The 27,665-nt window shown below is 32.2% G+C and overlaps 1 protein-coding gene across 7 annotated transcripts in view; it reads right to left on the reverse strand.

Moving 5' to 3' along the window:
• The window catches only part of LOC148604191 (uncharacterized), a 34,507-nt gene extending 9,544 nt beyond the window's left edge, over positions 1-24,963 (reverse strand). Inside the window, exons 1-9 of one of the 7 annotated variants that reach the window (XM_088550382.1) lie at positions 24,724-24,963; positions 21,866-21,919; positions 10,450-10,499; positions 9,567-9,959; positions 6,989-7,191; positions 6,691-6,798; positions 3,188-3,281; positions 2,249-2,298; positions 242-323 (exon numbers count right to left, since the gene is read on the reverse strand). In XM_088550382.1, the coding sequence (XP_088406508.1) occupies positions 242-323; positions 2,249-2,298; positions 3,188-3,281; positions 6,691-6,798; positions 6,989-7,191; positions 9,567-9,959; positions 10,450-10,477 (958 nt within the window). In that variant the 5' untranslated portion in view covers positions 10,478-10,499; positions 21,866-21,919; positions 24,724-24,963. The other 6 variants (XM_088550381.1, XM_088550388.1, XM_088550386.1 and 3 more) reach the window with 6 other exon arrangements.
• Positions 24,964-27,665: the final 2,702 nt, after the last annotated feature.

Below are 27,665 nucleotides of genomic sequence, written 5' to 3' on the forward strand. Positions count from 1 at the left end.
TTAAATATTTATAATCATTGAACATTGTAAGGCGTTATAATTTACAAGTTTTACTTCCATGTGTCACATCCATTATGTCTTGTATGCAATAATGTTGTAGAAATTCTAACATTTTATAATTGTGCTAGGTTTGTTTTTATTTGTCTTCGTTTTTTTTTCAGTACAGTTACAATGTATTTATCTAACCAAACCAATTACACGCAAGCATAAGAGTTTGCTCAATGCGTGTACAACTTCTTACCAATTTCTTTGGCAAGCATGTTTCCTCCTTCAAAGCCCAGTGCATTATGGCCTAAATATAACTCTTCTAACGATGGAACATTCTGTATGTAGAATAAGATATGCAAAACATTTACTTAACAACAGTAAATATATATATATATATATATATATATATACATACATACATCTATGTGCTGGTGGTGATGGTGGTGATGGCGACGAGGGAAAATACTACAGCTGGAGTACAGAAATCGGTCACATTTCGAACACTCATAGATTGATTACGTTCTTTAATTGAACACTTACCGATCTATCAACGAGTTTGGTCGATAAGAGTCCGATAAGAGAAAGTAAAGATCGATAAGTGTTCGATTAGAGAAAGTAATCAATCGATGAGTGTTCAAATGTGGCCAATTTGATCGATAAGTTATGTCGGGATAGGGGTAATCAATACGGACTTAGCTCATGACCTTAAAAGTACCGAAAGACTGATTTCAGTCTGACAGGAAGTTACCCATTCTTTTATTTACACTCAGACACATGTTATGTGTTACATGAGGACATAATATATACATGATACAAAAATGATAAAACAGACAGGCATAGACATTTACATGAAATAAAATAACAAAGCATACAGATATATACATGAATACATTAAATAAAGAAAAACAGGTCAAATAAAAGATAATATACCAATTTTTGGAATAGAGTGATACTAGAGAAGACAAGAAAGTATCAATATATGAAACCAAATCAGTAAATGAGAAAAGCATGTATTTCAAATGAGCGAGCAGATGTTTTTAATGAACACAGCAATGTTACTCAAAAGTTGTTTATGGTAGTAGCTAAACATATACTTCATTTTATTAGTTGAAGGATTTTTTATATAATATGAAGGAATAAATTTATTTCTAAATTCAACAACTTTAGCATTTTTGCATAAGAATAAATAAAATAAATAAAATTCACCCCCACTGTATTTTCAGTACATAACACACATAACCTTTCTTCTTTCGGAATATTATGCCATCTTCCTTTTTTCTATTGGGATATTGATATTGCAACATCGGAATTTTGTAATCAAATGCTTTGCTTGTCTCGAAAGCTTTAGTAGATAATTTTCTGTGCAGAAATTTGTTTTGAATATACTGTAAAAAGAACCTCTGGACGATTCCGCTAAACTTTGAAACCATTTTTGAATAAATTGATCCCTCAACGTTTCTTTAATAATTGGCTTATATAATGAAATATCTATATACTGCTGATTCATGAAAACGTAACTTCGGCCAGTCGTCAAAAATTGACTTTACGTAAGCTATCCATTTCTAATATAACGTACCGTTTTGATGTAAATTTAGCAACAGTTTAAACATAATGCTACTCAGTTTATTTTCATTTTTCATTATTCTACTATAAACAGAAACCATTCTTAATTTAATATATATATATATATCTAACGGAAATCGCCCAAGTTCACCATATACAATAAAATTAGGCGTACTTTTCCTAAGTCCTAAAATGCGTTTGCAAAACTGAATATGTACACGTCTATCTTAACAGTATTTTCATAACCCTATATCTCGGATCCATATAATAAAATTGGTTCGACAAGACTGTCAAAAAGTTATAGCACAGAGTAACGATCTTTACTAGCTTCGTATCTTTAACTAAATACAAAATGTTCAAAGTCATAGCTCATGTCTTAAAATTTTGTAAAATGAAAAAAAAATGAGTCCTAGTTAATTTGAAATATTCAACTTCGTCTTCCTACATGTTACACCTGCCTCATATTACAATAGAAATAAAAGAAAGGAAACATTATAACAATTCATATCATATCATTGTTTTATTTGTTTTAAGTGTGAACATTTTAATCTGTACAATATGCTTCGTCACGAGAATTTTTAAAGATTCTCCAAAGAATATTCACAGGCTATTAAATGGATTGATTCTAGCTTATTTTCCAATAAGTATTTTATTTTCCTGTTCATAGCATAATTTAAACAATATTAAATGTAATTACCTTTATGATATTTAAAATATGTTCCATTTCTGTATGTTCTATTCTATTATCTAAAATAGAAAATATCATGATCCCTAATTTTGTACAAAAATGAAGTAATGTTATTTCAAGGCCTTTATTACACGAAGAATTATGGCAAGCCAAAGTGGACAAAAATCAATATTTTGTAATATTAGAAAAGGAATTTTTAATATTACAAAATAATTTTTTTAATATCAGAAAATATTTTTTATATTAGAAATTCATTTTGTAATATCAAAAATTCATTTTGTAATATCAAATATTCATTTTCTAATATTACAAATTCCTGATTTAGTAATATTACAAAACATCACACATTTTGTAATATTATAAATTGAATTTGTAATATTATAAAATGAATTTGTAATATTAAAAAATGAATTTGTAATACTAGAAAATGAATTTGTAATATTAGAAAATTACTTTGCAATATTGCAAAATAAGTCACATTTTTTAATATTACATGGTTTTCCAATATTAAAAAATCGTAATTGAATACAACAAATGCATTTTCTAATATTAGAAAATCAATTTCTAATATTAAAAAATCGTTTTTTAATATTAGAAATTCAATCGAATTTTTAATATTAAAAATTATTTTTTTAATATTCAAAAAGTGTTTTGTGATATAAGAAATCTAATTTGTAATATTAAAAAATCATTTTATTAATATTAGAAAATACTCATTTTTGTCCACTTTGGCTTGCCATAAAGAATGCAATCAACTAGTTTGTTAAAGTGTTTGTTTGATTAATGGATTGATGGATTGATTGACTGCAGTTAAAATGTGAAAATTAAATTTGTTGATTTACCATATCTGCACTTTGAGTATTATTGAAAATCTTTGAAAGATCTGTTCAATTTCTTTCAGTTCTTAAAAATGACAATTAACAAGCGCTAATCATTTTTAAGACTTACCTTCTAACCGTAGCACCCGTAATGATCTGTTATATTTGAGTAAATCTGCTAAATGTTCCAGCCCAGCTTTACCAGGAATCGTACCGCTTAGGTTCTAAAAAAGTAAAAATAACTCTGAAAGTCAATGGTATGCTTATGTTAGTAATTATCTTAATTAATAATGGAGTTATTACCAAGAAACAAAAGTTACGAATAAAGAGTAGGTTACCGACTTGAAAACCATCAACTGTTCGAAATACATGTACATAGAAATACTTTGTCGACAATTCAAAATGAACGAATTTTAGGAGTTCAGATAGATGTAAAAATGTAATGGAAAGCACTTCATATAAAAAAAGAACAAAGCCTTTATTACTGAAAAACGGTATTGGATCAAATGACTAAGCCTTTGACTTGTTTAAAGCTGCATTAACTGTCATTTTCGTTAAAAAAAAATCGGTTTAAATATGCCTTAATTCTACTAAATTGTACTATATAATTTATTTCGATATCCACAAATAAAATGTGTTAAATACATGAAATAGGTGTCTACATGTATATATCTATTGTCTTGCAAGACAAAAAAATCAACCTAGGTAAATTCGTATGCATGTGACTTCTGGTAACCTTAATCCACGCATGTGCTGTAAGGGTCGCTTTAAAAAAAACCAATCTGACAGCAAAGCGAAAGTGGTCAATCAATGGCAAGACCGTCGGACTCAAGCCGTAAAAGAAAAAAGTTCGAATATAATGCAAGGATCCTTCTGAAATTTATGTATTGTGATATAATGCGGCACAAATTTGGTCAGTAACTGTCATTATTTATTTGAAAACTAATCAAGAAATAGATGAAGTGAAATGTAAACAAGACAAGTGGTTACCTGTGTATCGGTTATTGTTATTTTTTTTACCAAGGCCAAATTATTTTTAATCCGGATTAATGTCCTGTCGGCAATCTTCGGAAGTAATGGCGAAAATTAATTAGATCTGAGCAATCGATCTTCCTTGATTGAAAAAAAAACGTTGTTTTTACAATATTCTGCAGGTATTATCGACATTTATTGCTTCAATTGCATTACTACAAACTTATTTCATTTTATCAGCAAAATTCAATAGAATCAAAACTGAACAAATTTGGCAGCTAATGCAGCTTTAAAAACTCGCATATTGTCAAGGCCCGACTCAGACACAAAATTTCTCATCGTTTTAACCTATTTGATTTGGGAAAATCTCATCCCTTTCATCGTCATATTTACTATGATTTATTTGATATTTAAAATATAGTTTCTATGTTGAGTCACTCAATCAATTACTAAAAGTTCCAAGTTTTTTTTTAATTTTCATTATCTTTTAGCTTTTGACATATGAAATAGTGTGGGAATTTTTAAGCATGGATATATTTAACTCCTACTTAAAGAACCAAATGACATTTTATAGTTTATCTACTTTTGATAATCCGTTATTCATAGCTGCAATGAGTTGAGAATGTAGGTATTTAATACTATTAAAATTTCTACTATTTACATTCATGAGATTTCTATCTCAAATGATTGAGCAATATCACATAAATAAAACACACAAAAAAATTAAAAGTCGAAATCAAGTAGTGTTAGATATTGTTACATCTATACCAAAGAAAGATTTGTTCAAAGAAATTACCACACCGAATGACTTTTGGCAACAAAGGCAAAAAGGTCTTTAACAAAGTTAATTTATTGACGATATTCAATGAACTCAAATGCAATCGAATGCTCTTTGATGTAGACCTTTTACTGATTCGTTTCAATTTGATGACATCGGTATAAATGGTTTAGTACAATTAGTATAAATCTGAAATCAACTGAACCAGAAGCACCAGTTCAATAAAATATTACCAGATTAGCATTTATATTCCCTATAACGAAAGGATTAACAACATAATAACACTGCCAATAACTGATAAAGGCTAAAAAGGAAGAAGCTATAACGTCAAAAAAAAAAAAAGCAAAGCAAAAAGAAAGAGATTATTTATCAACCATGACAACAGCTATGTTGCCATGACAACAAAAATAAAACATGATAACGTTTCTTAAATCATGACAAACAACAACAAATAAACTATGACAATATTATTGGACCATGACAACAGCCATGAAACTACCACACTAACAAATAAACCATGGCAACAGCCACGAAAATGCCATACTAACAAATAAACGATGACAACAGCCACGACAGCAGCCATAAAACTATCACACTAACAAATAAACTATGGCAACAGCCACAAAACTACCACACTAACAAATAAACCATGACAACAGCCATGAAACTACCACACTAACAAATAAACCATGACAACAGCCATAAAACTACCGCACTAATAAATAAACCATGACTACAGCAATGAAACTACCACACTAACAAATAAACCATGGCAACAGCCACGAAAATGCCATACTAAAAAATAAACGATGACAACAGCCACGACAGCAGCCATGAAACTATCACACTAACAAATAAACTATGGCAACAGCCACAAAACTACCAAACTAACAAATAAACCATGACAACAGCCATGAAACTACCACACTAACAAATAAACCATGACTACAGCCATGAAACTACCGCACTAAAAATAAACCATGACTACAGCCATGAAACTACCACACTAACAAATAAACCATGACAACAGCCATGAAACTACCACACTAACAAATAAACCATGACAACAGCCATGAAACTACCGCTCTAAAAAATAAACCATGACTACAGCCATGAAACTACCACACTGACAAATAAACCATGACAACAGCCATGAAACTACCACACTAACAAATAAACCATGACAACAGCCATGAAACTACCGCTCTAAAAAATAAACCATGACAACAGCCATGAAACTACCACACTAACAAATAAACCATGACAACAGCCATGAAACTACCGCTCTAAAAAATAAACCATGACTACAGCCATGAAACTACCACACTAACAAAAAAACCATGACAACAGCCATGAAACTACCACACTAACAAATAAACTATGACAACAGCTCTGCAACCATGACAACACTTGTTTAACCGCGACAACAGTTGTATAACCATGACAACAGATATTAATCATAGCAACAGTTTTTCTACCATCACAACAGCTTTATAACCATGACAACCGCTTTCAAACCATTACAACAGCTGTTAATTCAATACAACATTAATTGTTAAACCATGACAACTATGGTTAAACCATGAAAATAGTTTTTTAAACATGCCAACTTTAAGATTACTATGACAACAGCTATCATATAGGACCTTGAGATATGAAACAACTACAACCTTTTAGTCTTCCTTATACTATATAGTACTACGTCCATTTTTTTAAATGCTACAATCTTGATAATAAGGTATTTGATTGTATTTGCTGTTATGAAAGGTCTGAGATCAAAATGTCGGAAGTAAGAAAGTGAAACAATCGTAATGAAGATGTTTTGATAATACCTTAATTTTCCATAGTACACAATCACCCCTATAACGATACGACATACTTACCAGTTCTGTGATAGTGGTATTCTCAACCATCATCTCCCCAACATACATTACACCAATAGCACCAATCTCATTCCCAGAAACATCTAATGTGTAAATCTTGTGGTCTCTCTGTAATATACAACATTTCGTTTTTATATTTAGTACATGTAGTTCCATACCAGTTTTAGGGGTAGAGTTTATCTTAATTAATTTTGTAACTCTTCTTCTTCTGTCGGCTGAACCCAACTTAAGCTTTCTTTGTACATGGGTTTTCTAACGTTTTTGCTTCTTGAGAAATCTTCTTATTAAATTTACTTACTACCAGAGATATACATATGGCTTTGACATCTTTGGATGATAGGAAACTGTTTCTGAGTTTAATCTGGTAAGATGAGCATTGTTTCAAGAAGTTGGACACTGGCGACACTCTACATAATGAACAGGCGGCATTGTACACATCCTCTGTCTTAATTCGTCTTCTCTTTTCCTTTACCTGCTCCCTTAAATCTTTCAATGTTATTTCTGAAAGACATTTGGTTAAGTGTTGATTTTTTATTTATAGATTTTAAAAGCATACACCAGAGATGTAAGTTAAAAACATACACACTTGGGTCCAGGATTTTTTTTTATTTTAATATTTTTTTCCCACAATTCGAAAAATCATCGTTTATAACCATTATTAGCAAGTTCTGACGAAAATTTTGCCATCAACGCAATTTTGACCCCCCCCCCCCCCCCCCCGAAAATTATGTACATGGTATTTCGAGGCGAGGGTCAAAATTGTGAAAAATGGCAAACAACAATTCAATTTGAAATTATAGAAACACGACTACATAACATAATCGGTAATTCTCCTTATTCTTATAAGTTTTAAAATATAATGGATAAATATATATTTTAGTTGGTCTTAGTGAAAGGGATATGATATTTCAAAGACAAAAGTTACAAAGATAGATTAACAAAAAAGATTAGAAAAAAATATCATTGTAAAACATTTTTAACGGCCATCGTTATGAAATTTTGACATTGGTATAGGCTAGATCCATGTTCAAGTACTGAACTTTTAAAACAAATCGTTCCTTGTTGAAAAGATTTCGTGCCACTATCATTTCCCCAATAGTTTTTCATCAACTTGATAGATATCGATACTGCTTCATCAGACTTAAATTGTTTTTCCAGTTGTTTATATTCAAACTTCCAATTTCTAATTAAACTCTACATATGAAGCAATCGATGACATTCTTTAACAAGATAATCAACCTGATACCGGTTGTGATGGATGTGACATTTCGGAACTACAATAGTGGAACGAAATTTGAATCCAGAAAAAAAAAACAAAGAATAAGAAATCGATTCATACCTTGGATAATTGTTATATTTAATTCAAAGAAATTGAGTTAAATTTATTGATATAGTTCTTAGTTATGTTATCTCTTGGGAGAGTGTTATTATCTGCAAATAGGGTAATGATAGTTTCAGGTCGAGAACAATTTAGTCTAACATAATACTAAGTCTTGAGAAATGTATCAAAAAACCTCTTTATTCAACAGGGTTAACTATTTATTAGGAAAGTATTCGAATAAAACTTGTATAGCTACATATGTAACAATTCTGAGCAGAGAAATTTACAGGAGCCTTTGTGTCCCATAACATGCAAGTCCGGAGGAGTATTGTAGAGGGCAATCTATGCAATCAATAAATACAATATATCCCAAACAAGACCACTGATTCTCTTGTTAAAGAAAAGTATGTGATTTGTAATATAACATTCTCCTATTCTACATCTTTATTCACTTTCACTTCCCAGTGACTGCTAATTTCAAGAGATAGGTCGCAAAAAAAAAAGTTGCCTGCCAATAAATCAAATATGTCCAACAGTAAATATATCAAACAAAGATTGCTACGCATAGCCGCATGTCCTCCGCTGCCACAAAAAAAACCTCAAAACTTCTGTAAAACTAGTAGGATTGAAATCGCTGTGCAATATGATCAACTACATATCCTACAAAATCCGTATATACAACAGTTTCCGAGAACTTGCGTCAAGGTTACATACCACTAATTCAACAAAAAATATTCCTACGCAAGTTTTATTGCACTTGTGCTATGTTGCTGTGGAAAAAGTGCACATCAAATATGCACAAGTGAGCTTGTGTTTGGCAGGGAATTATATGTTCTTTATTTTTACATGAAAAGGTAACTGTAACTTACTGAATTAAATATTTCTATGAGTTCTACGTGAAGACCCTTTTTATGAAATGTAGGGGAATTCCCATTCTATTTTTAGCTCATTGTCTTCTATGAGCCAGTGCCACATTTCAAGATAGTATTTTCAGGACTATTAGTGGAAACATGCAGGTTTTAGGTGATGTACAGTCTTCTTCAGGTTAAAGGTAGAAACTCCATAACACATTGAACTTAGTGAAATTATCATTGGAGCCTATGGGAAGTGACATTATAGTGGTTTGTAACTTCCATAAAGTGTTCCTTTGATGTAGCAAATACGAATTCAACAAAGTGCCGTAAAGTCCTGTAAGTCTTGTACAATTTGTCGAATCAAAATGGCGGCACAATACTCAACTACATATAGTAGCTAATAATCTTGCAAAATTTGAATGAAATCCGTTGAAAACGTTTCCTATGAGTTGCAGGGGACAAAAATTAATTAAAAATGATAAAAAAATCAAATGGAATAAATAATTCGGATACAAATTATGCAAACAACGATTTTATATATACTATGAAATTTTATAAAATCTGGTGCTCATCCTTTTTGCAAGTCAAGAACTGCCGGATATTTATAACTCCCTGTTTTGCTTTTCCACGATTTATTCAGTTGGATAATGGATTGATAGATTGGTGTCCATCATTTTCTAATTAAGTCAACGATTTCTTACCTTCTCCGTCTTCGTATCCGAATTCTGATGAACTGTCGTGATCACTTCCATTATAAATAATGTCTCTAGGTCTATGTTTTATATTTGACGATTTTAACATCGGACGAGAGACTGAGTTTGAGGTAAATATATCCCGTTTTGATAGATGATCTTGTAATCTTTCCATTATTTTTTCTTCACTCTGAATTGAGTCCCTTCTAGACGTTAAATTGCCACCATTTCTTGCCGTTTCGACTGTCACTGATTCACCAATCGCTACCATTGTCTTTTCCCTTGAATTTATACGGCGAACTGTGTTTGCTATCAAGGCTAAATTTGGCATACTCCAATCGTCCTGATAAGCTCCAGTTTTCACAAATCTTTTCAGTTTTGCCCAGCGGGCTCTGGCCTTTTCTGTAAGAAAAAAAAACATGGTAACATGGACATTTGAAGTTGAAGGGTTTAGCCTATCAGAATGACACAATTTCAATTGGGAATTATGTGATTAAATACATACTCGTCCTCAAAAGTAGCATTTTTTCTATTTAATTTTCAGTATTATGTAATGAAAAATTAACATTGTATATAAACGACATTGTCATTGGCATTGACTTGAGGTTGGTATGTATAACGACAATAAAACCTTATAACTGTGAAAGGATTCAACTTAAATAACATACCGACTTTTAGGGATTTCGAAAGTTTACAAGAGTAATGGAAGAACATAATCACATTACTTCATGTGAAAACTTGCCTGTAAAACCATTATGATCATGAATAGAATGAAAAAAATACTTAATGATTTTCTCTCACGTAAATAGTAGAGACACCCCCATTCTCCACACAATTAATTCCTCCACAGCCCAGCGACAAGCCAATAACTGAGCATCTAGACGAAACTTACCTGTCGCTTCTCGCTTCCCGACAACCATCTCTTCAAATCAAATTATAAATCTGTAAAGAAAAAAAACCAAAACCACTGACGCATTAAACACATGAGATATAACTTGATACTCTATGGTTTGCACAGATTTTACATTGTTTCCACGGTTTGGGAGTTTCACCGATTTTGTTTCCATAACAGATTAAATCGAAAGCAATGAAATAACGGTTTTAACAATGTAATATTTTTTCAATAATTCATAACGAGCTATATAATCGCCATTATTGGCCAGTCAATCTGTATTCAATGACTGGTTTTCAGAAATAAACAATTAAAATTTTGTTATATAAGTTTATGTATGAATTTACACACAAAGATCGTAAATTAAATGTAAAGTAAAATCCTCGAAACTGCTTCTGCGACTTTCGAACGGTAAAAATGTTCTTTAAACGATCGACAGACATATTCATCTATAAGCAAAAATGATATAAAGAAACACTAAATAGATATATAAACATCAAAGCGTTAAATTCACCATATTTCTTCATATTCTGTAGATATAGTACAGAAATATTCCGAAAGCAAATTGAGACACTGTCTGATACCCATACCATGAGTCTTATCTCAAACTATGACACAAGAAGCCACGCCGAGAACCAATAACTAATATCACTAGTTTATTTGTCCTGCAATTATCTAAGAGACACGATACTGTTTAGATCTATCTATAAATATTCATTCAGGAAGAAAAAAAAACATATTTAAAACCCATTAACTAAAGACATTTGAACATTAAGTTAACAGTCCCTCCTAGTTGCACAATTTACCATTATGTAATGTTTGTGCAAATAGAACGATACAGTAACTCCTTAATGGTATCATAATGTCTTCATTTTTTAAATAGTTGGGAGTTATTTAATTCATTTCAGATATAATATACCGGAAGTAATTGGGTTGTTCGTTTTCCTTTTTTGAAATGAATGTATTAAATGCTAGAGTTGATTGAATATCAATAAGATTTTTTAGGCCTTAAAATGTTATTTATTTAACATAAAGAGACCATGAAACAAACATAACTTTCCGCTTTATAATTTGTATCAATGTTATATTAGTAATTCAACATCTCACTAAACGTGTAGACGGTTTTGAGGCTTTTGAGATTGAACCAAAATAAAACTTGTAGTCGTAAAACTAATATTGCTGTAAAATAATTCATTCATTTTTTTTCTCACTATGCAGTTTTTTTTTCGCATTTGAAAGATAAGGCGAAACGAACTAATTCCTTTATCTTTAAAAAATGTCCAATTGTTGAAACCCTGAAACCATGTTCCATCATCTATATCATTATTACAGAATAACTGTTATGATAAAATCGAGTTAAAGTATCTCTATATATAAATTCCTCCCCTCTCTGTTGTCTCAATATTTTTAACTTTTATTGCCTTTTTGTATACTTGAAAGTAAATAGTTACACATCAGAAGTCAAGGATGATATGATCTATATTTAATGTATTTGTAAAATCCAATTTTAAAAATTACCTTCGATTAATTAAAATTAAATCGATTTTTATTGCTTCAATGCTAAAATCAGGGTCCATGCAGATTTCTAATTAAAACGTATCGATGTCTCATTTGCAGCTGAATAGAATAACCGATTCGTGTACAAATTGAAGTGAATGAAGTAGCATGCCCGTGTCAAAAGACGCTTGCTTAAAGATTTTACATGCAGAGAAATCATAAAAAGGCATCAGAACACACTGCTGGCTATAACCTAACCATAAGGCTAGTGACCGATATGAACTGAAGAGATAAGAAAAATTGCAAAGAGAACAGCGAATCGAACTTGAAGGACAAGAGACGAAAACAAATAACAGAGGTTACTCAATGCTGGAAAGCATCTATAGGTTTTGTAAAATAATGAAAATTTTTTTATGAGAAATCTGAGGGCTGTAAGTATCTGAAAATATAATTTAAAAAACAGGTAAAACGATATATTGCAGCTAGTTCTCGATTCTGATTACTCAATTAATCATCTTTTTTACGCGGGCTTTTCCAAACTGCTTTACTTATCCTGTGCATTCAGGTACATACGCTCACATTTACAGATTTTCGGTCAAATACTAGATTTTAACCCATTTATCTAAAATATCTATCAGACTCCCAAACAACTCATCAAATTTCTTCTAATCTAAAACAATACAAACGAACTCTGTTGGTCGCATATCCACACATATCTGCACATATACGCACATGACCACATATGTGGCAACATCCTTTCAGCACCTGCGTATGGAGTGTTCATATCACAACTCATACGTTATGCCAGAGCTTGCCGAAACTACGCAGACCTTTTGTATCGTGCTAGAACTCTAACAAATAGGCTTCTGGAACAGGGTTTTGTTGCTGCAGGATTGAAGTAATCACTACGGAAGTTTTATGGTCGTCATCATGAACTCGTGGATCGTTATGGTGTATCCATCTGCGCATGAAAACTGATTTATTCAACGGGTCATAGTTTTCCTTTCCTTGGTTCCCTTGATTACTCTTTGTATCTAACTCTCCAGTATAATGGATAAAAGAGTAACCAAGGGAACCAGTTATAGCGGTAATCAAAAGAATGTAATCCAGGGACAAAGACCAGACATGGAAAACAGATATACACAACAAAGAATATAAAGTAACAAAAATCATAATACAAAGTAACAAAAGGATAAAACAATGTCAGGTTAGAATTTTAACAGGAAACAACCAGGATTGCAAAACAAAAAACAAAACCAAAAAATAAACAAACAAACAAACAAATACTGGTAAAGTTTTATTCACATTAACCGCGTATTGAATTTCAACATTTTAGTGGAATCAAATTTCATCGATGTACACAACTGAATCACATTTATAAACCAATCTTCAGGTTTATACACGCTTTGATATGTAAAGTAAAGGAGTTTCGGTCAGCTTTTGTTTTATGCAAATCGGATGTTGAGTTATTTTATTTGTACTGAAATTGCATCCCAAATCTATCCACTCTGACTTTTAGCTCTCATGGCCAAAGGCCCCTTGGTCTCTAGGGGTATCCTGCATAGAGCTATTGTGTATATTTTTTATCGGTCGGTAAACATGGTCGCTATTACTAAAAATGGAACATAGTGGTCAGACTAGTTTTTCGTATGTATCTCCAAAACCGTTAGGTTTAGCTTAATTCTGACGCGGGTAAAAAGTGTTCAGCGTGATGAGATCTGTCTGCGGTCAAATTTTCATTTTAATCAGTTAAGCCATGACGGTTTTTTTTTCAGTTTTGGGCCAATATCTTGAAAACTATGATGGATAGAAACTTTCAATTGTTGAAATGATCCTTATGATAAGTCCTACCAAAGTCATCTTGATTCAAAATTGTTAAACAACTTCATGTTAGATTTATGGCCCTTGAAAGACAAAATTTAACCAAGTGAGCGATTCAGGCTTCTGGGAGTCTCTTGTTCAGCAACAGTTTCTTGCCTGGTTGAATATGCTCAACTTAAATATATAATGGTGCCTCAACTTAAACTGCGTGTCGTGTTTCATGATAATATAGAGCGAAAAAAATCTAAAGCAAAAATCTCATTTTGGAGCCACAGAAATACCGTATAATTATATATCAACCGAAGGCGTTTACATGTATAACAGTTTATCTCCAAATATTCAACAGATCCATACTTTAATATTGAATTTCATCAAGTAAAGTGGTCATTATTTATAGATTAATGTTTGATTATGGTAAATTTAATGCCTGGGTATAGGATTGTCCTTTTAACGTTTAAAATAATGTATTAAAAGTTAATTTATAGCTTAGTTACCCAACAATACGTTCTAATTCAAAAACCTCAAAAATACGTATAAATTACAGAGTAGGTTTACGTGTCAAATAGGAAGGTTAATGTAGCTGAATATTTTGACACCTATATATACATGAATACATGAACTAACTTTTTTTTTAAATACAAAACTGACAATACAAGTCGGTACATGCACTGACAATACAAGTCGGTACATGTAACGCCTATTAAATCAAGTAAAGGATATTTTTCAGTTTTCTTTTGAAAAAGCCAAATTCTGAAAAAAAAGAAAGACTAAAGCAGATATCGGCCAAAAAAACAATGAAGTATCAGCAGTAGGATAATTCAAATACTTCAAAATCACAAAAATATGGACTAAACGTGAAGACATGAAACAAAGACGATCTACATACAGAGTGTAGAGAACCGAATAAAATAGATTGCACATCAAAACCGAACATACATGTGTAAGGAAAAGATGACGTCACACACAAAACTAACGCACTTTCAGTAGCAATATGAACTCCCACAAAACAAAAACAAAAAACAAAAAACGGAAGTGAAATCAGGTGCTTTGGGAAGGGTAAGCATGTCATGCTACGCCAGCTGCACCCGTCATACTGCAAGTGGGTATAAAGCAATAATAATCTAGCAAACAATAATGAAGCTACCCAACACGTATCACAAAGAGGTCTTGTCAAAAACAATTCAAACTGGGGCGAAATAATTAATATGGAAAATCCGGAAAATTATCCGAAATAGACATCACCATTAAACATACATTATCAACTGTATATTTGAAAATGCAAAGAATCGATCTTGAGCAATGAAAACATTTCTACAGTCCAGCAAAAATAAATGTCATTTTAAGCTTATTTTACTTATATAAACTTTGACAATAGGGCTGCTGGGATGGAGAACGGAGTGTCTTTTAGAGAGCTTTGGACAGTTTTTCTAGTTTGTCTTCTGTACACACCGTCAGTTCTTTTTCGTTATTTGGAAATGCAGTATTTTGATCACATTAACTCCCCAAAGTTCAAATTGAAACAGGCGTGAAAGGTCACGAACAAAAAAAATCACAATAAGCAGTTTGTTAGATCCTGTAAATACACAATATGTCTTAATACACGGAAAATTGTCAGATTCTTAATGAAAATCTAGGCAATTTCATGAATGAATTGTTTCTATCCGCGTATGATATTAAGTATATTTGTATGACGCTCGAATCATATTTTAAAGGGGTGTTGAGTTTAAATGACGTGATTCTACATCATTGACAATATGTCTTTAACATTGGTATATAGCACAAATCTACGTGAAAATAGGAATAATCTATTTTGAGCTGTTTTAAGGAGGTTATGTCGTGTTTTACGATCTCTCCAGGCAACCATGCATCACTGGTGATCAGTTCTTTATGTACATAAAAATCCATAGATATCAAAAAAAAAAAAAAAAAACTTACATAATTTTAAAATATTTATACATTCACGTGGACATTTTTACCAACTTAAACCGAAGTTATTTTAATCTACATTTATATCTGCCTAGCAGGCTGTATGCTACATTTTGTTGCTTTTTCGACAGAGCCGTTTTATTTAAAAGGAATGTAGAATGACTCAGCTTTAAAAAATGTTTTTAACGGAGGTGCAAAAGAATTTTGTCTGTTTACATTAATCATCCGCTTGTCTTAAAAATAAAAACAGTCATTCTTTACAAACTACAAATCTCTGATCACGATAAACGCAAACTCTTTAAGACCTTAACACGATTGCTATTTCACACCTATGGATGCCCCTACCCAGCCACACATTCATAATGTTGAGAATGTCGAATAAAAAATATTAAATCCATCACTTACCTATTATTTGCCAATAAAAAATAGCTTAGTCCTTATGGACCAACATTTGCAAAGAGGATAGTTACACACATGCTTATTTTTTATAAGCAGGTATAGTCGTTCTTAGAAAATTAACTTGTATCAAATCGTAAAGAGAATACTGTTAAGAACAATATCTATTGACTGTTTATGTACTACGTATCAAATATCAAAACTATACTGTCCATTGATGATTTGTTGTTCCTCCATTTTTTACATGTTAAAATATAAGTCAGCAATGATAGGAAAAAGGAGTGTGGGATCCTTTAGGATAGGTTTACACCAGTAGGTATAGGATCCCATCCAAGTCCTGCAGATCGTTTGCAGTGAGTGGGTTCGGGTCGGCAGATAGGAAATCCAAACCTTGTCAAGCCAAAACAATGGGCAGTACGTGTTGTACTACAGGAGAATGAAGAAGTACGTGTTGTACTACAGGAGAATGAAGCAGTAGGTGTTGTACTACAGAAGAATGAAGAAGTAGGTGTTGTACTACAGAAGAATGAAGAAGTACGTGTTGTACTACAGGAGAATGAAGCAGTACGTGTTGTACTACAGGAGAATGAAGAAGTACGTGTTGTACTACAGGAGAATGAAGCAGTACGTGTTGTACTACAGGAGAATGAAGCAGTACGTGTTGTACTACAGGAGAATGAAGAAGTACGTGTTGTACTACAGGAGAATGAAGCCGTATAAAGACATTAAAGTTGTATTGTATTAATCGGTATAACTATGACATAAAAGCAGCTTCTTCAGATCAGGTGCAGTAATCCCTGGCACCAAGAACAAGTACGATAACCCAAAACAAACGTATCACCTACAAATGTTGTGAGCCAGAACTAAATCAAATGATACGACAGCTTACCTTTAGGATATGCTTTGATAATTCATCTATGCGAACCATGAAAGTTTGAAAAAATGGCATAGAATCTAGAACCTTTACTGTTTTTGTTCTATATATAAATGAGATTTTGTGTTGTTAAATACAAGATCATCCTTTAGCGAGCATAATGTCAAGTGAAACATATTGGATAGATAAACTGTCATATTAGTTTTATAAATATTCTTTAAAATTGTTTTGATCGATTTAAAATCATTTCAATAGAACGTCTTACTGAAATGAGAAAGTGATTGAGATTTATGACTGGAAATAATGAGACTAGTTGATTTATTGAAACATTTCATTAAATCGCAAGAGATTGGTCTAAACGTTCTATTATTGAAACTTAAACGAACCTATGTCTCCCGTTATTATTGTGATAGAAGTTATATTAGAGTGTCACCAGACACGAAACAAAAAATAATATTGGTTAAATTTTACGTGACAACTCATATCCCAGTTTATATAGCGTACAATCGATCTGCTTATCGGATAAATATCTTTGGCCATCAATGTTTGCCAAGTCTTGAGGATGGTAAATTTTACTGTTACATTGTGTTATGACTATTATCTTGTTATCTGGACTAATCATTGAAACAGACCCGACACGCGACTGGCTGTTGAGTTAAATATTTTTTGTCGTTTTAATACAATAAGTAGCTATCTTCGTTTCTATTAATATTCTTTTCTAATTCTATATACATGCGTATATATGTAAATGACAGTAAGATTTATAACCTAGTTTTAAAAATATATCGCACTAATCCTTTTAATTTTGGTTTGTATTGTTATAGTTTCTATATATAGTAGAAACGTACCCAAATGTGAAATGCGAAACAACGGCTGAATAAGATTATTTTACATGGATTACATAGATCTATCATTACGTAATTTCATTGAAAAAATATTCAGATGTGTAATAATTTTATTATGAAGGCTTCAAATTCTAACAAAAGACTTTACTTGGTTGATTTCGGCCAATTAAGGGTCTAAAAAAACTCGTTGGGTTACAAAATAACTAACGTAAGATACTAAAATAGACTGTTTCTGGTTATACTAATTTGTAGAGACAGATCTCTATATTTAATTTAATGTTTATAATGACTTGCTATAATACATATACATATATGTATATTAAGACTTAAAACACTTATATAATAAAGATATGCTCATTTTTGTATATTTATCAGGGAATCTTTATTCCAATGTCTTTCATGTAAATATGCCATGAATATAATTTTATCAGATTATGGATTTGTTAAGTTAAGAGTACTCAGTCTGTATTATATGTAAGACCTGCAACAGATCGCTCAACGACCATCTTAATAATAATGTTATCATTAATGAGTTATGATTGTTTTTTTTTTCTTTTTTTTTTTGTAAATTGTTCTTTGTGCTGATTTGTCCGCTGATTTACCGAGTATGACGCAATAGCATGCAAATACTTTTTAATCACCAATGATAATTCACGCCGCAATGGAAGAGTAAGGTTTCGTGCGCTGTAAAACCTAGATTTAACCCACCACGTCGTTTGAAATCCCTGTACAAATTCCGGACCATTGCGGTACTAGCTGTTCCGGTATTTTTTTTGCCATATTTATTTTGGACTTGACTTGGTTATGGATCGGATTAGTGCTCAGTGATTTTGTTGTTACCATTATATATTCGACTTCCAGTTTAGTATGGACATTTTTCTAGACCATTGCTTATGCAGTCGTTGATGTAAAACAGGGGGTAGCCATGTTGATACAACTGAGTTGCATCTCTGCTGTATTAAATGTTCAATAAGTGCGAAAAACTATTAATGACACCATTTGTCTTAAAATTTATATATGGTATTGTTATGAAATTAAATTATTCCCTTCAATACTTGTTTAAACAAAAGAAACACGAAAATATTCCCTGCAGTCTTCTGAATTCCGCTGAGTACTGGTTTACTTTTACAGTCGATGAACAGGTAACTCAAATCAATCACAGATTTCTGGCTTTAAAAAACACTCGGATGTTCACCTTTGTCGATAGTTCTGTATGTTACGTAATCTTAAAAATTATAATCCAGATAACACTGTCTTTGTTCAATCGAATTCTGATAATCTAATTATTTTCGTATTGATAAATTGTTAAATTCAGATTTTATAAAGAGTCTTACTGACAATGAAATGGCAACTTAATCAAATATTGTCTTCACAAGACCTTAACGCACTTAGACATTGAAAAGTGTGATATTAAACATCTTAGGAAAAGAAAGGGCTGGTCAGTTTTTTTTTCAGTTCAGCTCAAAATAGTGTGCCTTCTTGTCAACTTAAGTATAACAGAGGAAAAAAAACGAAAGAAGGAACTAGTCTTATCAACGTCGGACAAAAACAACAATGCATTTGGAATTCACTTTTTTCTTTTGATCTGAATAGCCTATTTGTCTATAGAGCAGAAAACAAAATTTCATATTATTTTCTCCGTTGCAAACGGGTTGGTATATTTCAAAATATATACATTGTGTTTTATAGAATTTGGTTCTTTATCACTATCACTGTGGATAAGATCAAGGGAAACGGCCAAGGGTTAAATCCGAATTCAACAGATTTTTATTGTTGGTTTTATTGTTGCCCCAGGTTGGGGGACAGCTGAGCATTCACAAACATGTTTAGCCCCACCACATACTTTATGTGCTTACCCTAAGCCAGATACATGTAGTCAAGTGGTTGTTGTTGTTCTTTTATGTTCATTGTTATTCGTTTTACGTTTTTCTATATTGATTAGGTCGATTTTTTATGAATAGTTTCACTTCATGTATTTAGGGGCTTTTTACAGCTTGCTTTATGGTTTGGATTTTACCCTTCATGGAAGACCTTGTGGTGACCTCTAGATGTTAAATTGTTCGTTGCTTGAAATTCGGTTGATGAGTGTCTCACAGGTAATCATACCACATCTCCTATTTTTATATGTAAGCGAAATCAGAAATCCAAGACAAAGTAAATAAAACACTGAATACAAGTAACACGTATAAACCGGAAGTGAACACTCAGATAAACTGGAAATAAATGAAAGCATAACAAGAATAATATCAGTCGTTACATTCCGCTAATCTCTGATTGCTCCTTGAGAGGACTTTGACCGATAGAAGGCCTTGAATTATTCGAGTTTATGAAAACCTGGACTCGTACAAATAATAAAATATTGAAGCAAATCTCCCCTCTAAGTGATGAACCACCAGTTATCATAAAGTGATACCTTTTTCATGTGTATCATTTAAAGGCATCTCACACATGCCAAAAAAGTTATTACACAGCCATGTGGTCTTTCAATAGAATGACTTAGTGAAAAGAGCGGTTCAGTGCAAACAATAGTGTTTTGTTTGTTTGTTTGTTTGTTTGTTTGTTTTTGTTTGTTTGTTTTGTTTGTTTTTTTTTTTTCATTCACGTCGTATATCTGGGTTGTTTTAGTAGAAGATTTTGACGTTTAAATAAATTTCTGTTGAAATTCAAAACTAATTGGGGGAAGTAGAAGTATTTGGTCAGTATTTATTTAGATTTAACAGAATATTATAGAACTAATTGGCTCTGTCACATTAACACTGGCATCGAAATCAGTTAAATATTAAAATGAATCGAGATAAGACAAGTCAACATTTGTTCTGGTTTATTTGCTATTACTTTCAGGAGGTACTGAATGGTTGTCTAGCCTAACTCCTCTCGTTACCACTACCAAACATAACAAACTATTTACTTTGATATTAAGGTCCATATTGATTATTATAATAAGTTAAATACTTTATCCATATGAAAAGAAGAGCCCTTATAATAACCACTTGGGTATCACCAAGAATTAACGTCTAAACAGCTAAATCAACGACCAACTACTGTCATCTGGAAAGCCAATGTTGTTTGAACTTTTTATGGGGATTTAATATCAATTATAGTGCAATAGACATATTAAAAAGAAGGTTGAAAAGATCAGACCTTAGTACGGAATTGTAAAGAGTGCAATGAGAAATGCACTTCATGTAATCATGATTTAAAAATGATAGACGACGGCTGTTTATTGTAACTATTTGTATTTACTACATGTATTACTTTTAAGGTTTCACGAACACCGTTTAACTCCTGTCATTCTAAAATAAAGCAAACTGGTATTTATATAAATGAAAAACACATCATCCAACCACTTCTTCTTATCCCTCTCGCTTGTTCGTGCGGAAAGATTTACTGAACTCAAATAAATAAATAAAAATAGAAAACAACAAAACTAAACTATAAACCTTAAACATGATTTGTGTGATTGAGATTCTTCAAAGGTTTCCATTATCGAAGGATATTTTATCTGTTAACTTATACAGAAATTACAAACTAAATCCATATTAAACCAGATACTAAACAGATACAAATGGTGGGGGTGACAAAAAACTACTACATGCAATTAACCTTAAGGCATCACCAGGTCGCCTGGGTTTGTAGAGCTTGTAAGCCTGAAGCTCTGTAATTAAGTATCGATTGGTCTATTCTATAGCAGGTCCAACGATACATTTACCGTGAACCTTGCATCAGACTTTAGCCGTTCATATTATCTCAAACCAAAAAGACCCTGTAGTTTGAAAGTCAATAACATTCGAAACCACTTTATTTGCTGTTAATTTTGCGTGTTGTTCTGTATTTTGTTTTTTCCAGAGACCCAATTAAGGAAACGCCCGACCATGTCTCCCGTCAAACTTAAATCAAAGTTAAAATGTAAGTCAATCAAATGTTTTCAAGACTTACTTTCTTAAATTTGAACAAGTTCTAAATTTTACCTTTGATAGTCAAACGTTTAACAAGTAGATGGTTTGTATAATTATATATGAGATGAGGGATAATTTAATAATGTATCTATTCCACTTACCAGAGGAATTATGCTTCCCCCACGAATGTCCCGAATGAGCACTGTAGACAATACCTTTAAAATAACAGAATTGGGTTAAAAGGGGTGATATTTAAATTACATCGCATCATGCCATATTTATAAAGTGAATCTTTGTCATTTTTACGGTTGGCGAGTGTTTACAAAACAGTACTGTCAACAGATACCATCAAGATCTGTGTAAATATTGTATTTCATAAACGGGTGCAAACTTTGCGTTGGTAGCCATAACGGTAACGTAATTTAGTATTGATGTAAAGGTAACACTTTGACTTGCTCTGATGTACGACAGTAAAACAGTTTTATAGAGTACTTCGAATGTAATAAGTCAACAAATATTTTTATAAATTGAATTTCAAGATCAAAATTTACGAAAGCATGTTCTTTACAATACATTTCATATTTAGGTTCTTTCATTTAGAAGTGTAAAGGTTACCAGATCTCAAGTATACAATGTAGCAATATACATAGCGTAAAAAAACATATTGTACATATGTAACTGCATGGCTATAATTTTGTTATAGTAGCAATGAAAATATGAAACCATTTATCTATTATAACTTAAAAGACAAAATTAAGACTAAATAGAGAACTTAGTGATCACATATATTACCACATGGGAACAAAAAAGTGTGACGGACGGACATACAAGGTTTACGTCTGCATCCCCGCCTTATCAAGAGAGTGTACAGGAGAAGAAAATAAACCCACTGAAAGCAAACATATACAAAATGGAGCATAGATCTGTTGCGTCGGTGGGTTAAGCTAGCATTCATTCCCTCCTTGGTATATATATGTCATGTCTAAATCTAGTCATGAGGAGAAAAGTAAACGGTCCCTTTCATAGCTGTTTGCTTATTGACAACGACATTAAAAATAAAGAATTTTTTTTTTTTAAATATTTTACCTATGAATGCGATTGCAAAATTTTGGGGAAATTATTTTTGTATTGTATTGTAAATACACGTAATCCGCAGTTCGATACGTTCAGTAATATGTATACTATCAACCAATAAATCAGTCCTCTAATAGTTCTACGATTAAATTAATCATGACATCAATTTATACAACATAAGTTACCATCAAGTTCGACTGAACACATCAAGGCTCACTTAGGTAGAACGGTACTACAATGTTTTTTTTATTTACCACGGCGACAATAGTAAAACTTTTGAAAAATTCACCTCTTTAAGCCAATGACGGACCTATAAACTGACTTTTTTTCGTATATTCATTTCCCTTACTAAAAATGTGAACAAAGTCATAGCATAGCCCTCTCGTTTCTTTGGTATTTAAAGCAGATTATGTTTGGGGTCAAAGTTCCCCCTTTTTTCTGTGAAAAACACATCAATTTTTAAAATATCATAATATTTATATAAAATGGTTTTTCAAAAATATTAGGCAACATTTTAAGAGCGTAATAATGTTAGAGTCTGGAATTAATAACACATTTTGGGTATCAGCACAATTTGTCCAATCACGGTGTCAAGAAGTATTTACTTAAGTAGAATACACGGAAGGCCAGCCTAAAATAATGAGAAATAGTATCGTTCTACCTTTAAAGTGGTACAGTACGGAAAATATCACCGTCCCAAGAAAAAAAATGGAGAGTCGAAGATGGATTATACCTAAACAAAATCATTAAACGATGGCCTGGAATTGATTTTTGTTCCTAATTACATATACCTCTAAAGCTGGCAACATATTCTTATATATACTTGGAGGAAATAAAGGGTAACATTCATGTATTACAGAAACAAATGAAATGTCAGATTTAATTTTTTTTATATAATACGTCAAGAAAAGTGTGAAAGAGAATTTAACACAAATCTTACCGTTCCGTATCAGAGAATCAGAAACATCCCCAGAAAATATACTAAATCCTCGTCATAAAATCAACTGACATTTTCAAACGTTCAAACAAATAAAAGGCTTGTCAAAAATCAAAATACATGTACGTACAGCCTGGTAAATGAATAATAATATTGTGTAACATTTCAAATTGTTATTTTAATCCTATAATAATAGTATAACCTCCGTCTCACTCCCCTGTATGACAAAGCCGCTTAATTAAAAGCCTTTCTAATTCTTCAATTAAGGTAATAACAGGAATGAAAGGGAGAATGCCTATTCTTAACCCTTTGTTAAAAGTCCAAATCAGGTGCCCAAATTAATGTCAATTTTGTGACTACGGAAATCTTAATTAATCAAATTAATGTCAATATTAGATTTTTGTCAATATATAAATCGGTCATGAGTTTATAGAGCGATTTCATGAAGACGGCTATTGTATCGACTCTTTCACATTACATTAAGAAACATAGCGTGATTATAAACAGAAAATATATTACAACATGATTTATTACAAATCAGGTACTCACTATTACATTTGACCCCTACAGGTGCAGCAGGTACATATAAACTAAAAGGTCTTGCTTCAACTATAAACTATACAGACAGACACGCAAGCACCAAAATACAAGCAGGGCTACATGTTTGATAGTGGGGGCAAACCCCAGCTGCTGGTACATGTACACAGTTTCGACTTGTCCATGTTAAGACTCGATATTCAGATGCTATATTATAGTGTGTATGTATGGTGCTGTTCTTCATTAACACACACAATCAGTTTTGAATAATGCTTCAAAATGCAACACCAGTTAGAAAATTACGAATTTGACCATACATGTGAAATGATGAAATATTAGGTACTTTCGGAATTCAGTATATTGTATTAAGAAATTAGATAAAATGACGAATATGACAAAAAAAAACAATCGTTTTGCTATGCTCTATATTTTGCTTTCGCAATAAATTTGTTTTTGTATTAATTGTCTTACCTCAAAAGCTCTCTCAAATGTTTGTTTTGTCACATGATAATTTCGACACGTGTTTGACTTCAACAGGAAAATTCAAACCGAATTCTAATATAGTTCTCAAAAATATTTGGGGATTATTTTGACTACCAATATCCAATATTAATCACGAAGAAAAATTCACTCTTCAGAACCATCAAAACTAATGTGTATAGCTGGAATTCACAATAATCCACACCGTTAGCAATAGATATGGAAGTTTATCTACATGTTTCAATACAATTTTGTAATATTTGTTTTTGAAAGTCGTAATGATTTTGATGATATCAATACTTCTTTAAAATCAATAGGAGAAGATCAACACGGTATAAAAGTATTTCGATGACGGGACAATCCTCCCCAAACTAACCCTGATGACAAGATGTGCTTACGGTAGAACTAATCACACAGATATATCTACGCTCCATGGTTCGTTCAAATACTCGTAATCTTTTTTCATTTATTTCATTAAAGAAAATTTATGGCGTAAAGACATGTATGTGAGTGTATGTACACAGACACAATTAAAAACCTTCTGTAATCTAATCCATTCTTCTCTCATGCAGCTGTTGTGTAAGTGAATATTCCTTGTCTTCATTGCTCATATCTATCAATCACTGTTTGTATACTCAGAATTACTGGATTTATAGCTTCTAACAATGTCACGGTGTCAAAGTCGTATCCGAGTAGAGTTTTGATTACCGTTTGTTAAGGTCTTGTCTTAAACATAGTTCCGATGACTTGTCTGTTACGATAGGAATTGCTGACTTTTTGTCATCTGTTAATATAACTGTAGTCAGGTCTATTCAGCTATATAGCTGCTTCGTTTGCGGTCGTTTAACTAGTTATAAAAAGCCATTACAAGCGCGGTAATACAGTGTAATTTTCTTTCACTGTTACAATGGATTTTCATCAAATGTTCAAATGTAGTGTTACTCTGGGAGTTTCCTGGCAAACTGAAGATGCAATCTACCCGGTCAATTGTGGCATGGTTCAGTAGATGATACATGTACTAGACTAAGTGTAAAACAATGAATAGTTTTTGCCTTGAGTAACACTGATTCAAAGCTCTATGGCATCTTAAAATGCTTCGAATTATTAGTAGCTGACCTTCAATACATAGATACCAAGTCAAAGAGTGAAATATGGAACAGTTGTTTTTAATTATTTTTGTTTTGTTTTGTTTTGCTTTGTTTGTTTGTTTGTTGTTTGTTTGTTTTTGTTGTTTTTGTTGTTGTTGTTGTTGTTGTTTTTGTTGTTTTTGTTGTTTTTTTTTGGGGGGGGGCATTAACTTAATTGTATTCTTTGGATGTACTTGTACATTCAGTTTATTCTTAGACCCACGGGTATTAATAAGGACATGTTAATCACTTATGACGCATGGTAAATTAATACGATAAAACAATTGTTTAGGGGCCAAGTTGGAGCATTGTAACAATGCTCGATTTTGTGTACATCTCAATCAACTTTAATAATACTTGGAAATGACCCCAAAAAAATGGATAAGAGGAAGCATCAGTTTGTAAATTGTCCACATTCAACAACATGTGAGAAAGTATACAAATTTTGGAGAAAAATATCAATTTATCAGAATATAATACTGTTAAAACCATCCAAGCTGTCTTGAAGAATCGGGGGGGGGGAGGTAGCTTTTTATATGCTATCTATCAGCATAAACACAGTGATTTATAGTGGTAGATAGTTGGAGATAGTTGGTCATGGTAGCACAGTGCCAAAGAGGTAGAGTGTCATGGTCATAGTGTTACAGTACCAAAGAGGTAGTAAATCATGGTGACACTATACCAAAAAGGTAGTGATTTATTGTGGTAGATAGATGGAGGTAGTTTATCATGGTGGCTCAGTACCAAAGAGGTAGAGTGTCATAGTGGAACAGTCTCAAAGCGGTAGTCAGTCATGGTGAGACAGTACCAGAAAGATAGCAAGTCTTGATGTAATGGTACGAAAAAGGGCAGTGAGTCATGGTAAAACAGTATCAAAAAGGTAGTGAATCAAGGTTGTACAGTTACTGTACCGTACCAAAAAGGTGGATCTGATAAAGTGGTATTGAGTAATGGAGGTACTGTTGCAAAAAAGATAGTGAGTCATGATGGCACAGTACCAAAAAGGTAGCGAATCGTGGTGATACAGATTATGAGGTAGTGAGTCATCGAGGTACAATTACCAAAAAAGGAAGTAAGTCTTGATGGTGCAGTACAAAAAAGGTGTTGAGTCATAGGGGTGCAGTATAAACTACAGGCTCTAGAGAGCCTGAATCGCTCATCTGGTCAAAAGTAGTCTATTTAGATTTCTAAAACTGGACTCTTGACCCTACTCTACTATTGTCAGAAGAATCGTTTAATCAAAGGATAGCATCTTAGTTATCCTCCCAATTTTCATATTATAAAATAAATCTTTCATAGTTATTTTTTACTCTTCAATGGCATAACTCCAACATCGACCGACAGATCTTTATGAACATTTTAGCATAGGTCCGTTTTACCATTCTGATAAATTTTACCCCATGAAATTTTTGCTAAACCAATTGGTTTTTGAGTAACTTCCACAAATGGGTCAATGGGTCTCTGAAAATTTCGCCATTGATCAATTTAATATATTAATATATTTACATAGTAATAATCTGAGCTAGGTCTAAATTAAAAAGTTATTTCCCCTTTCCTGAATTATTATATTTACTCTGGGACTACTCCAGCAATGCTAGAGGTTGTCTGGCAGGCTATTTTCTGACTTGGTGCCATCCTAACCTTTAGCATCTGATATGTTGAAAGCCACCGCAAATGTTTTTGTAAACATGTAAACATTTGTTTTAAAATACTTTATGTCGTTTATTTACATAAAAGAAGTTTAACATACCTAGAAAACATTTGTAATGAGGACAGTTGTCAAAATGACCAGCAATTTTGAATTAG

This window comes from Perna viridis, chromosome 10 (assembly GCF_037379345.1).
Source record: "Perna viridis isolate PV_CMFRI_1.1 ecotype Kerala chromosome 10, ASM3737934v1, whole genome shotgun sequence".
Taxonomy (NCBI): Eukaryota; Metazoa; Mollusca; class Bivalvia; order Mytilida; family Mytilidae; genus Perna; species Perna viridis.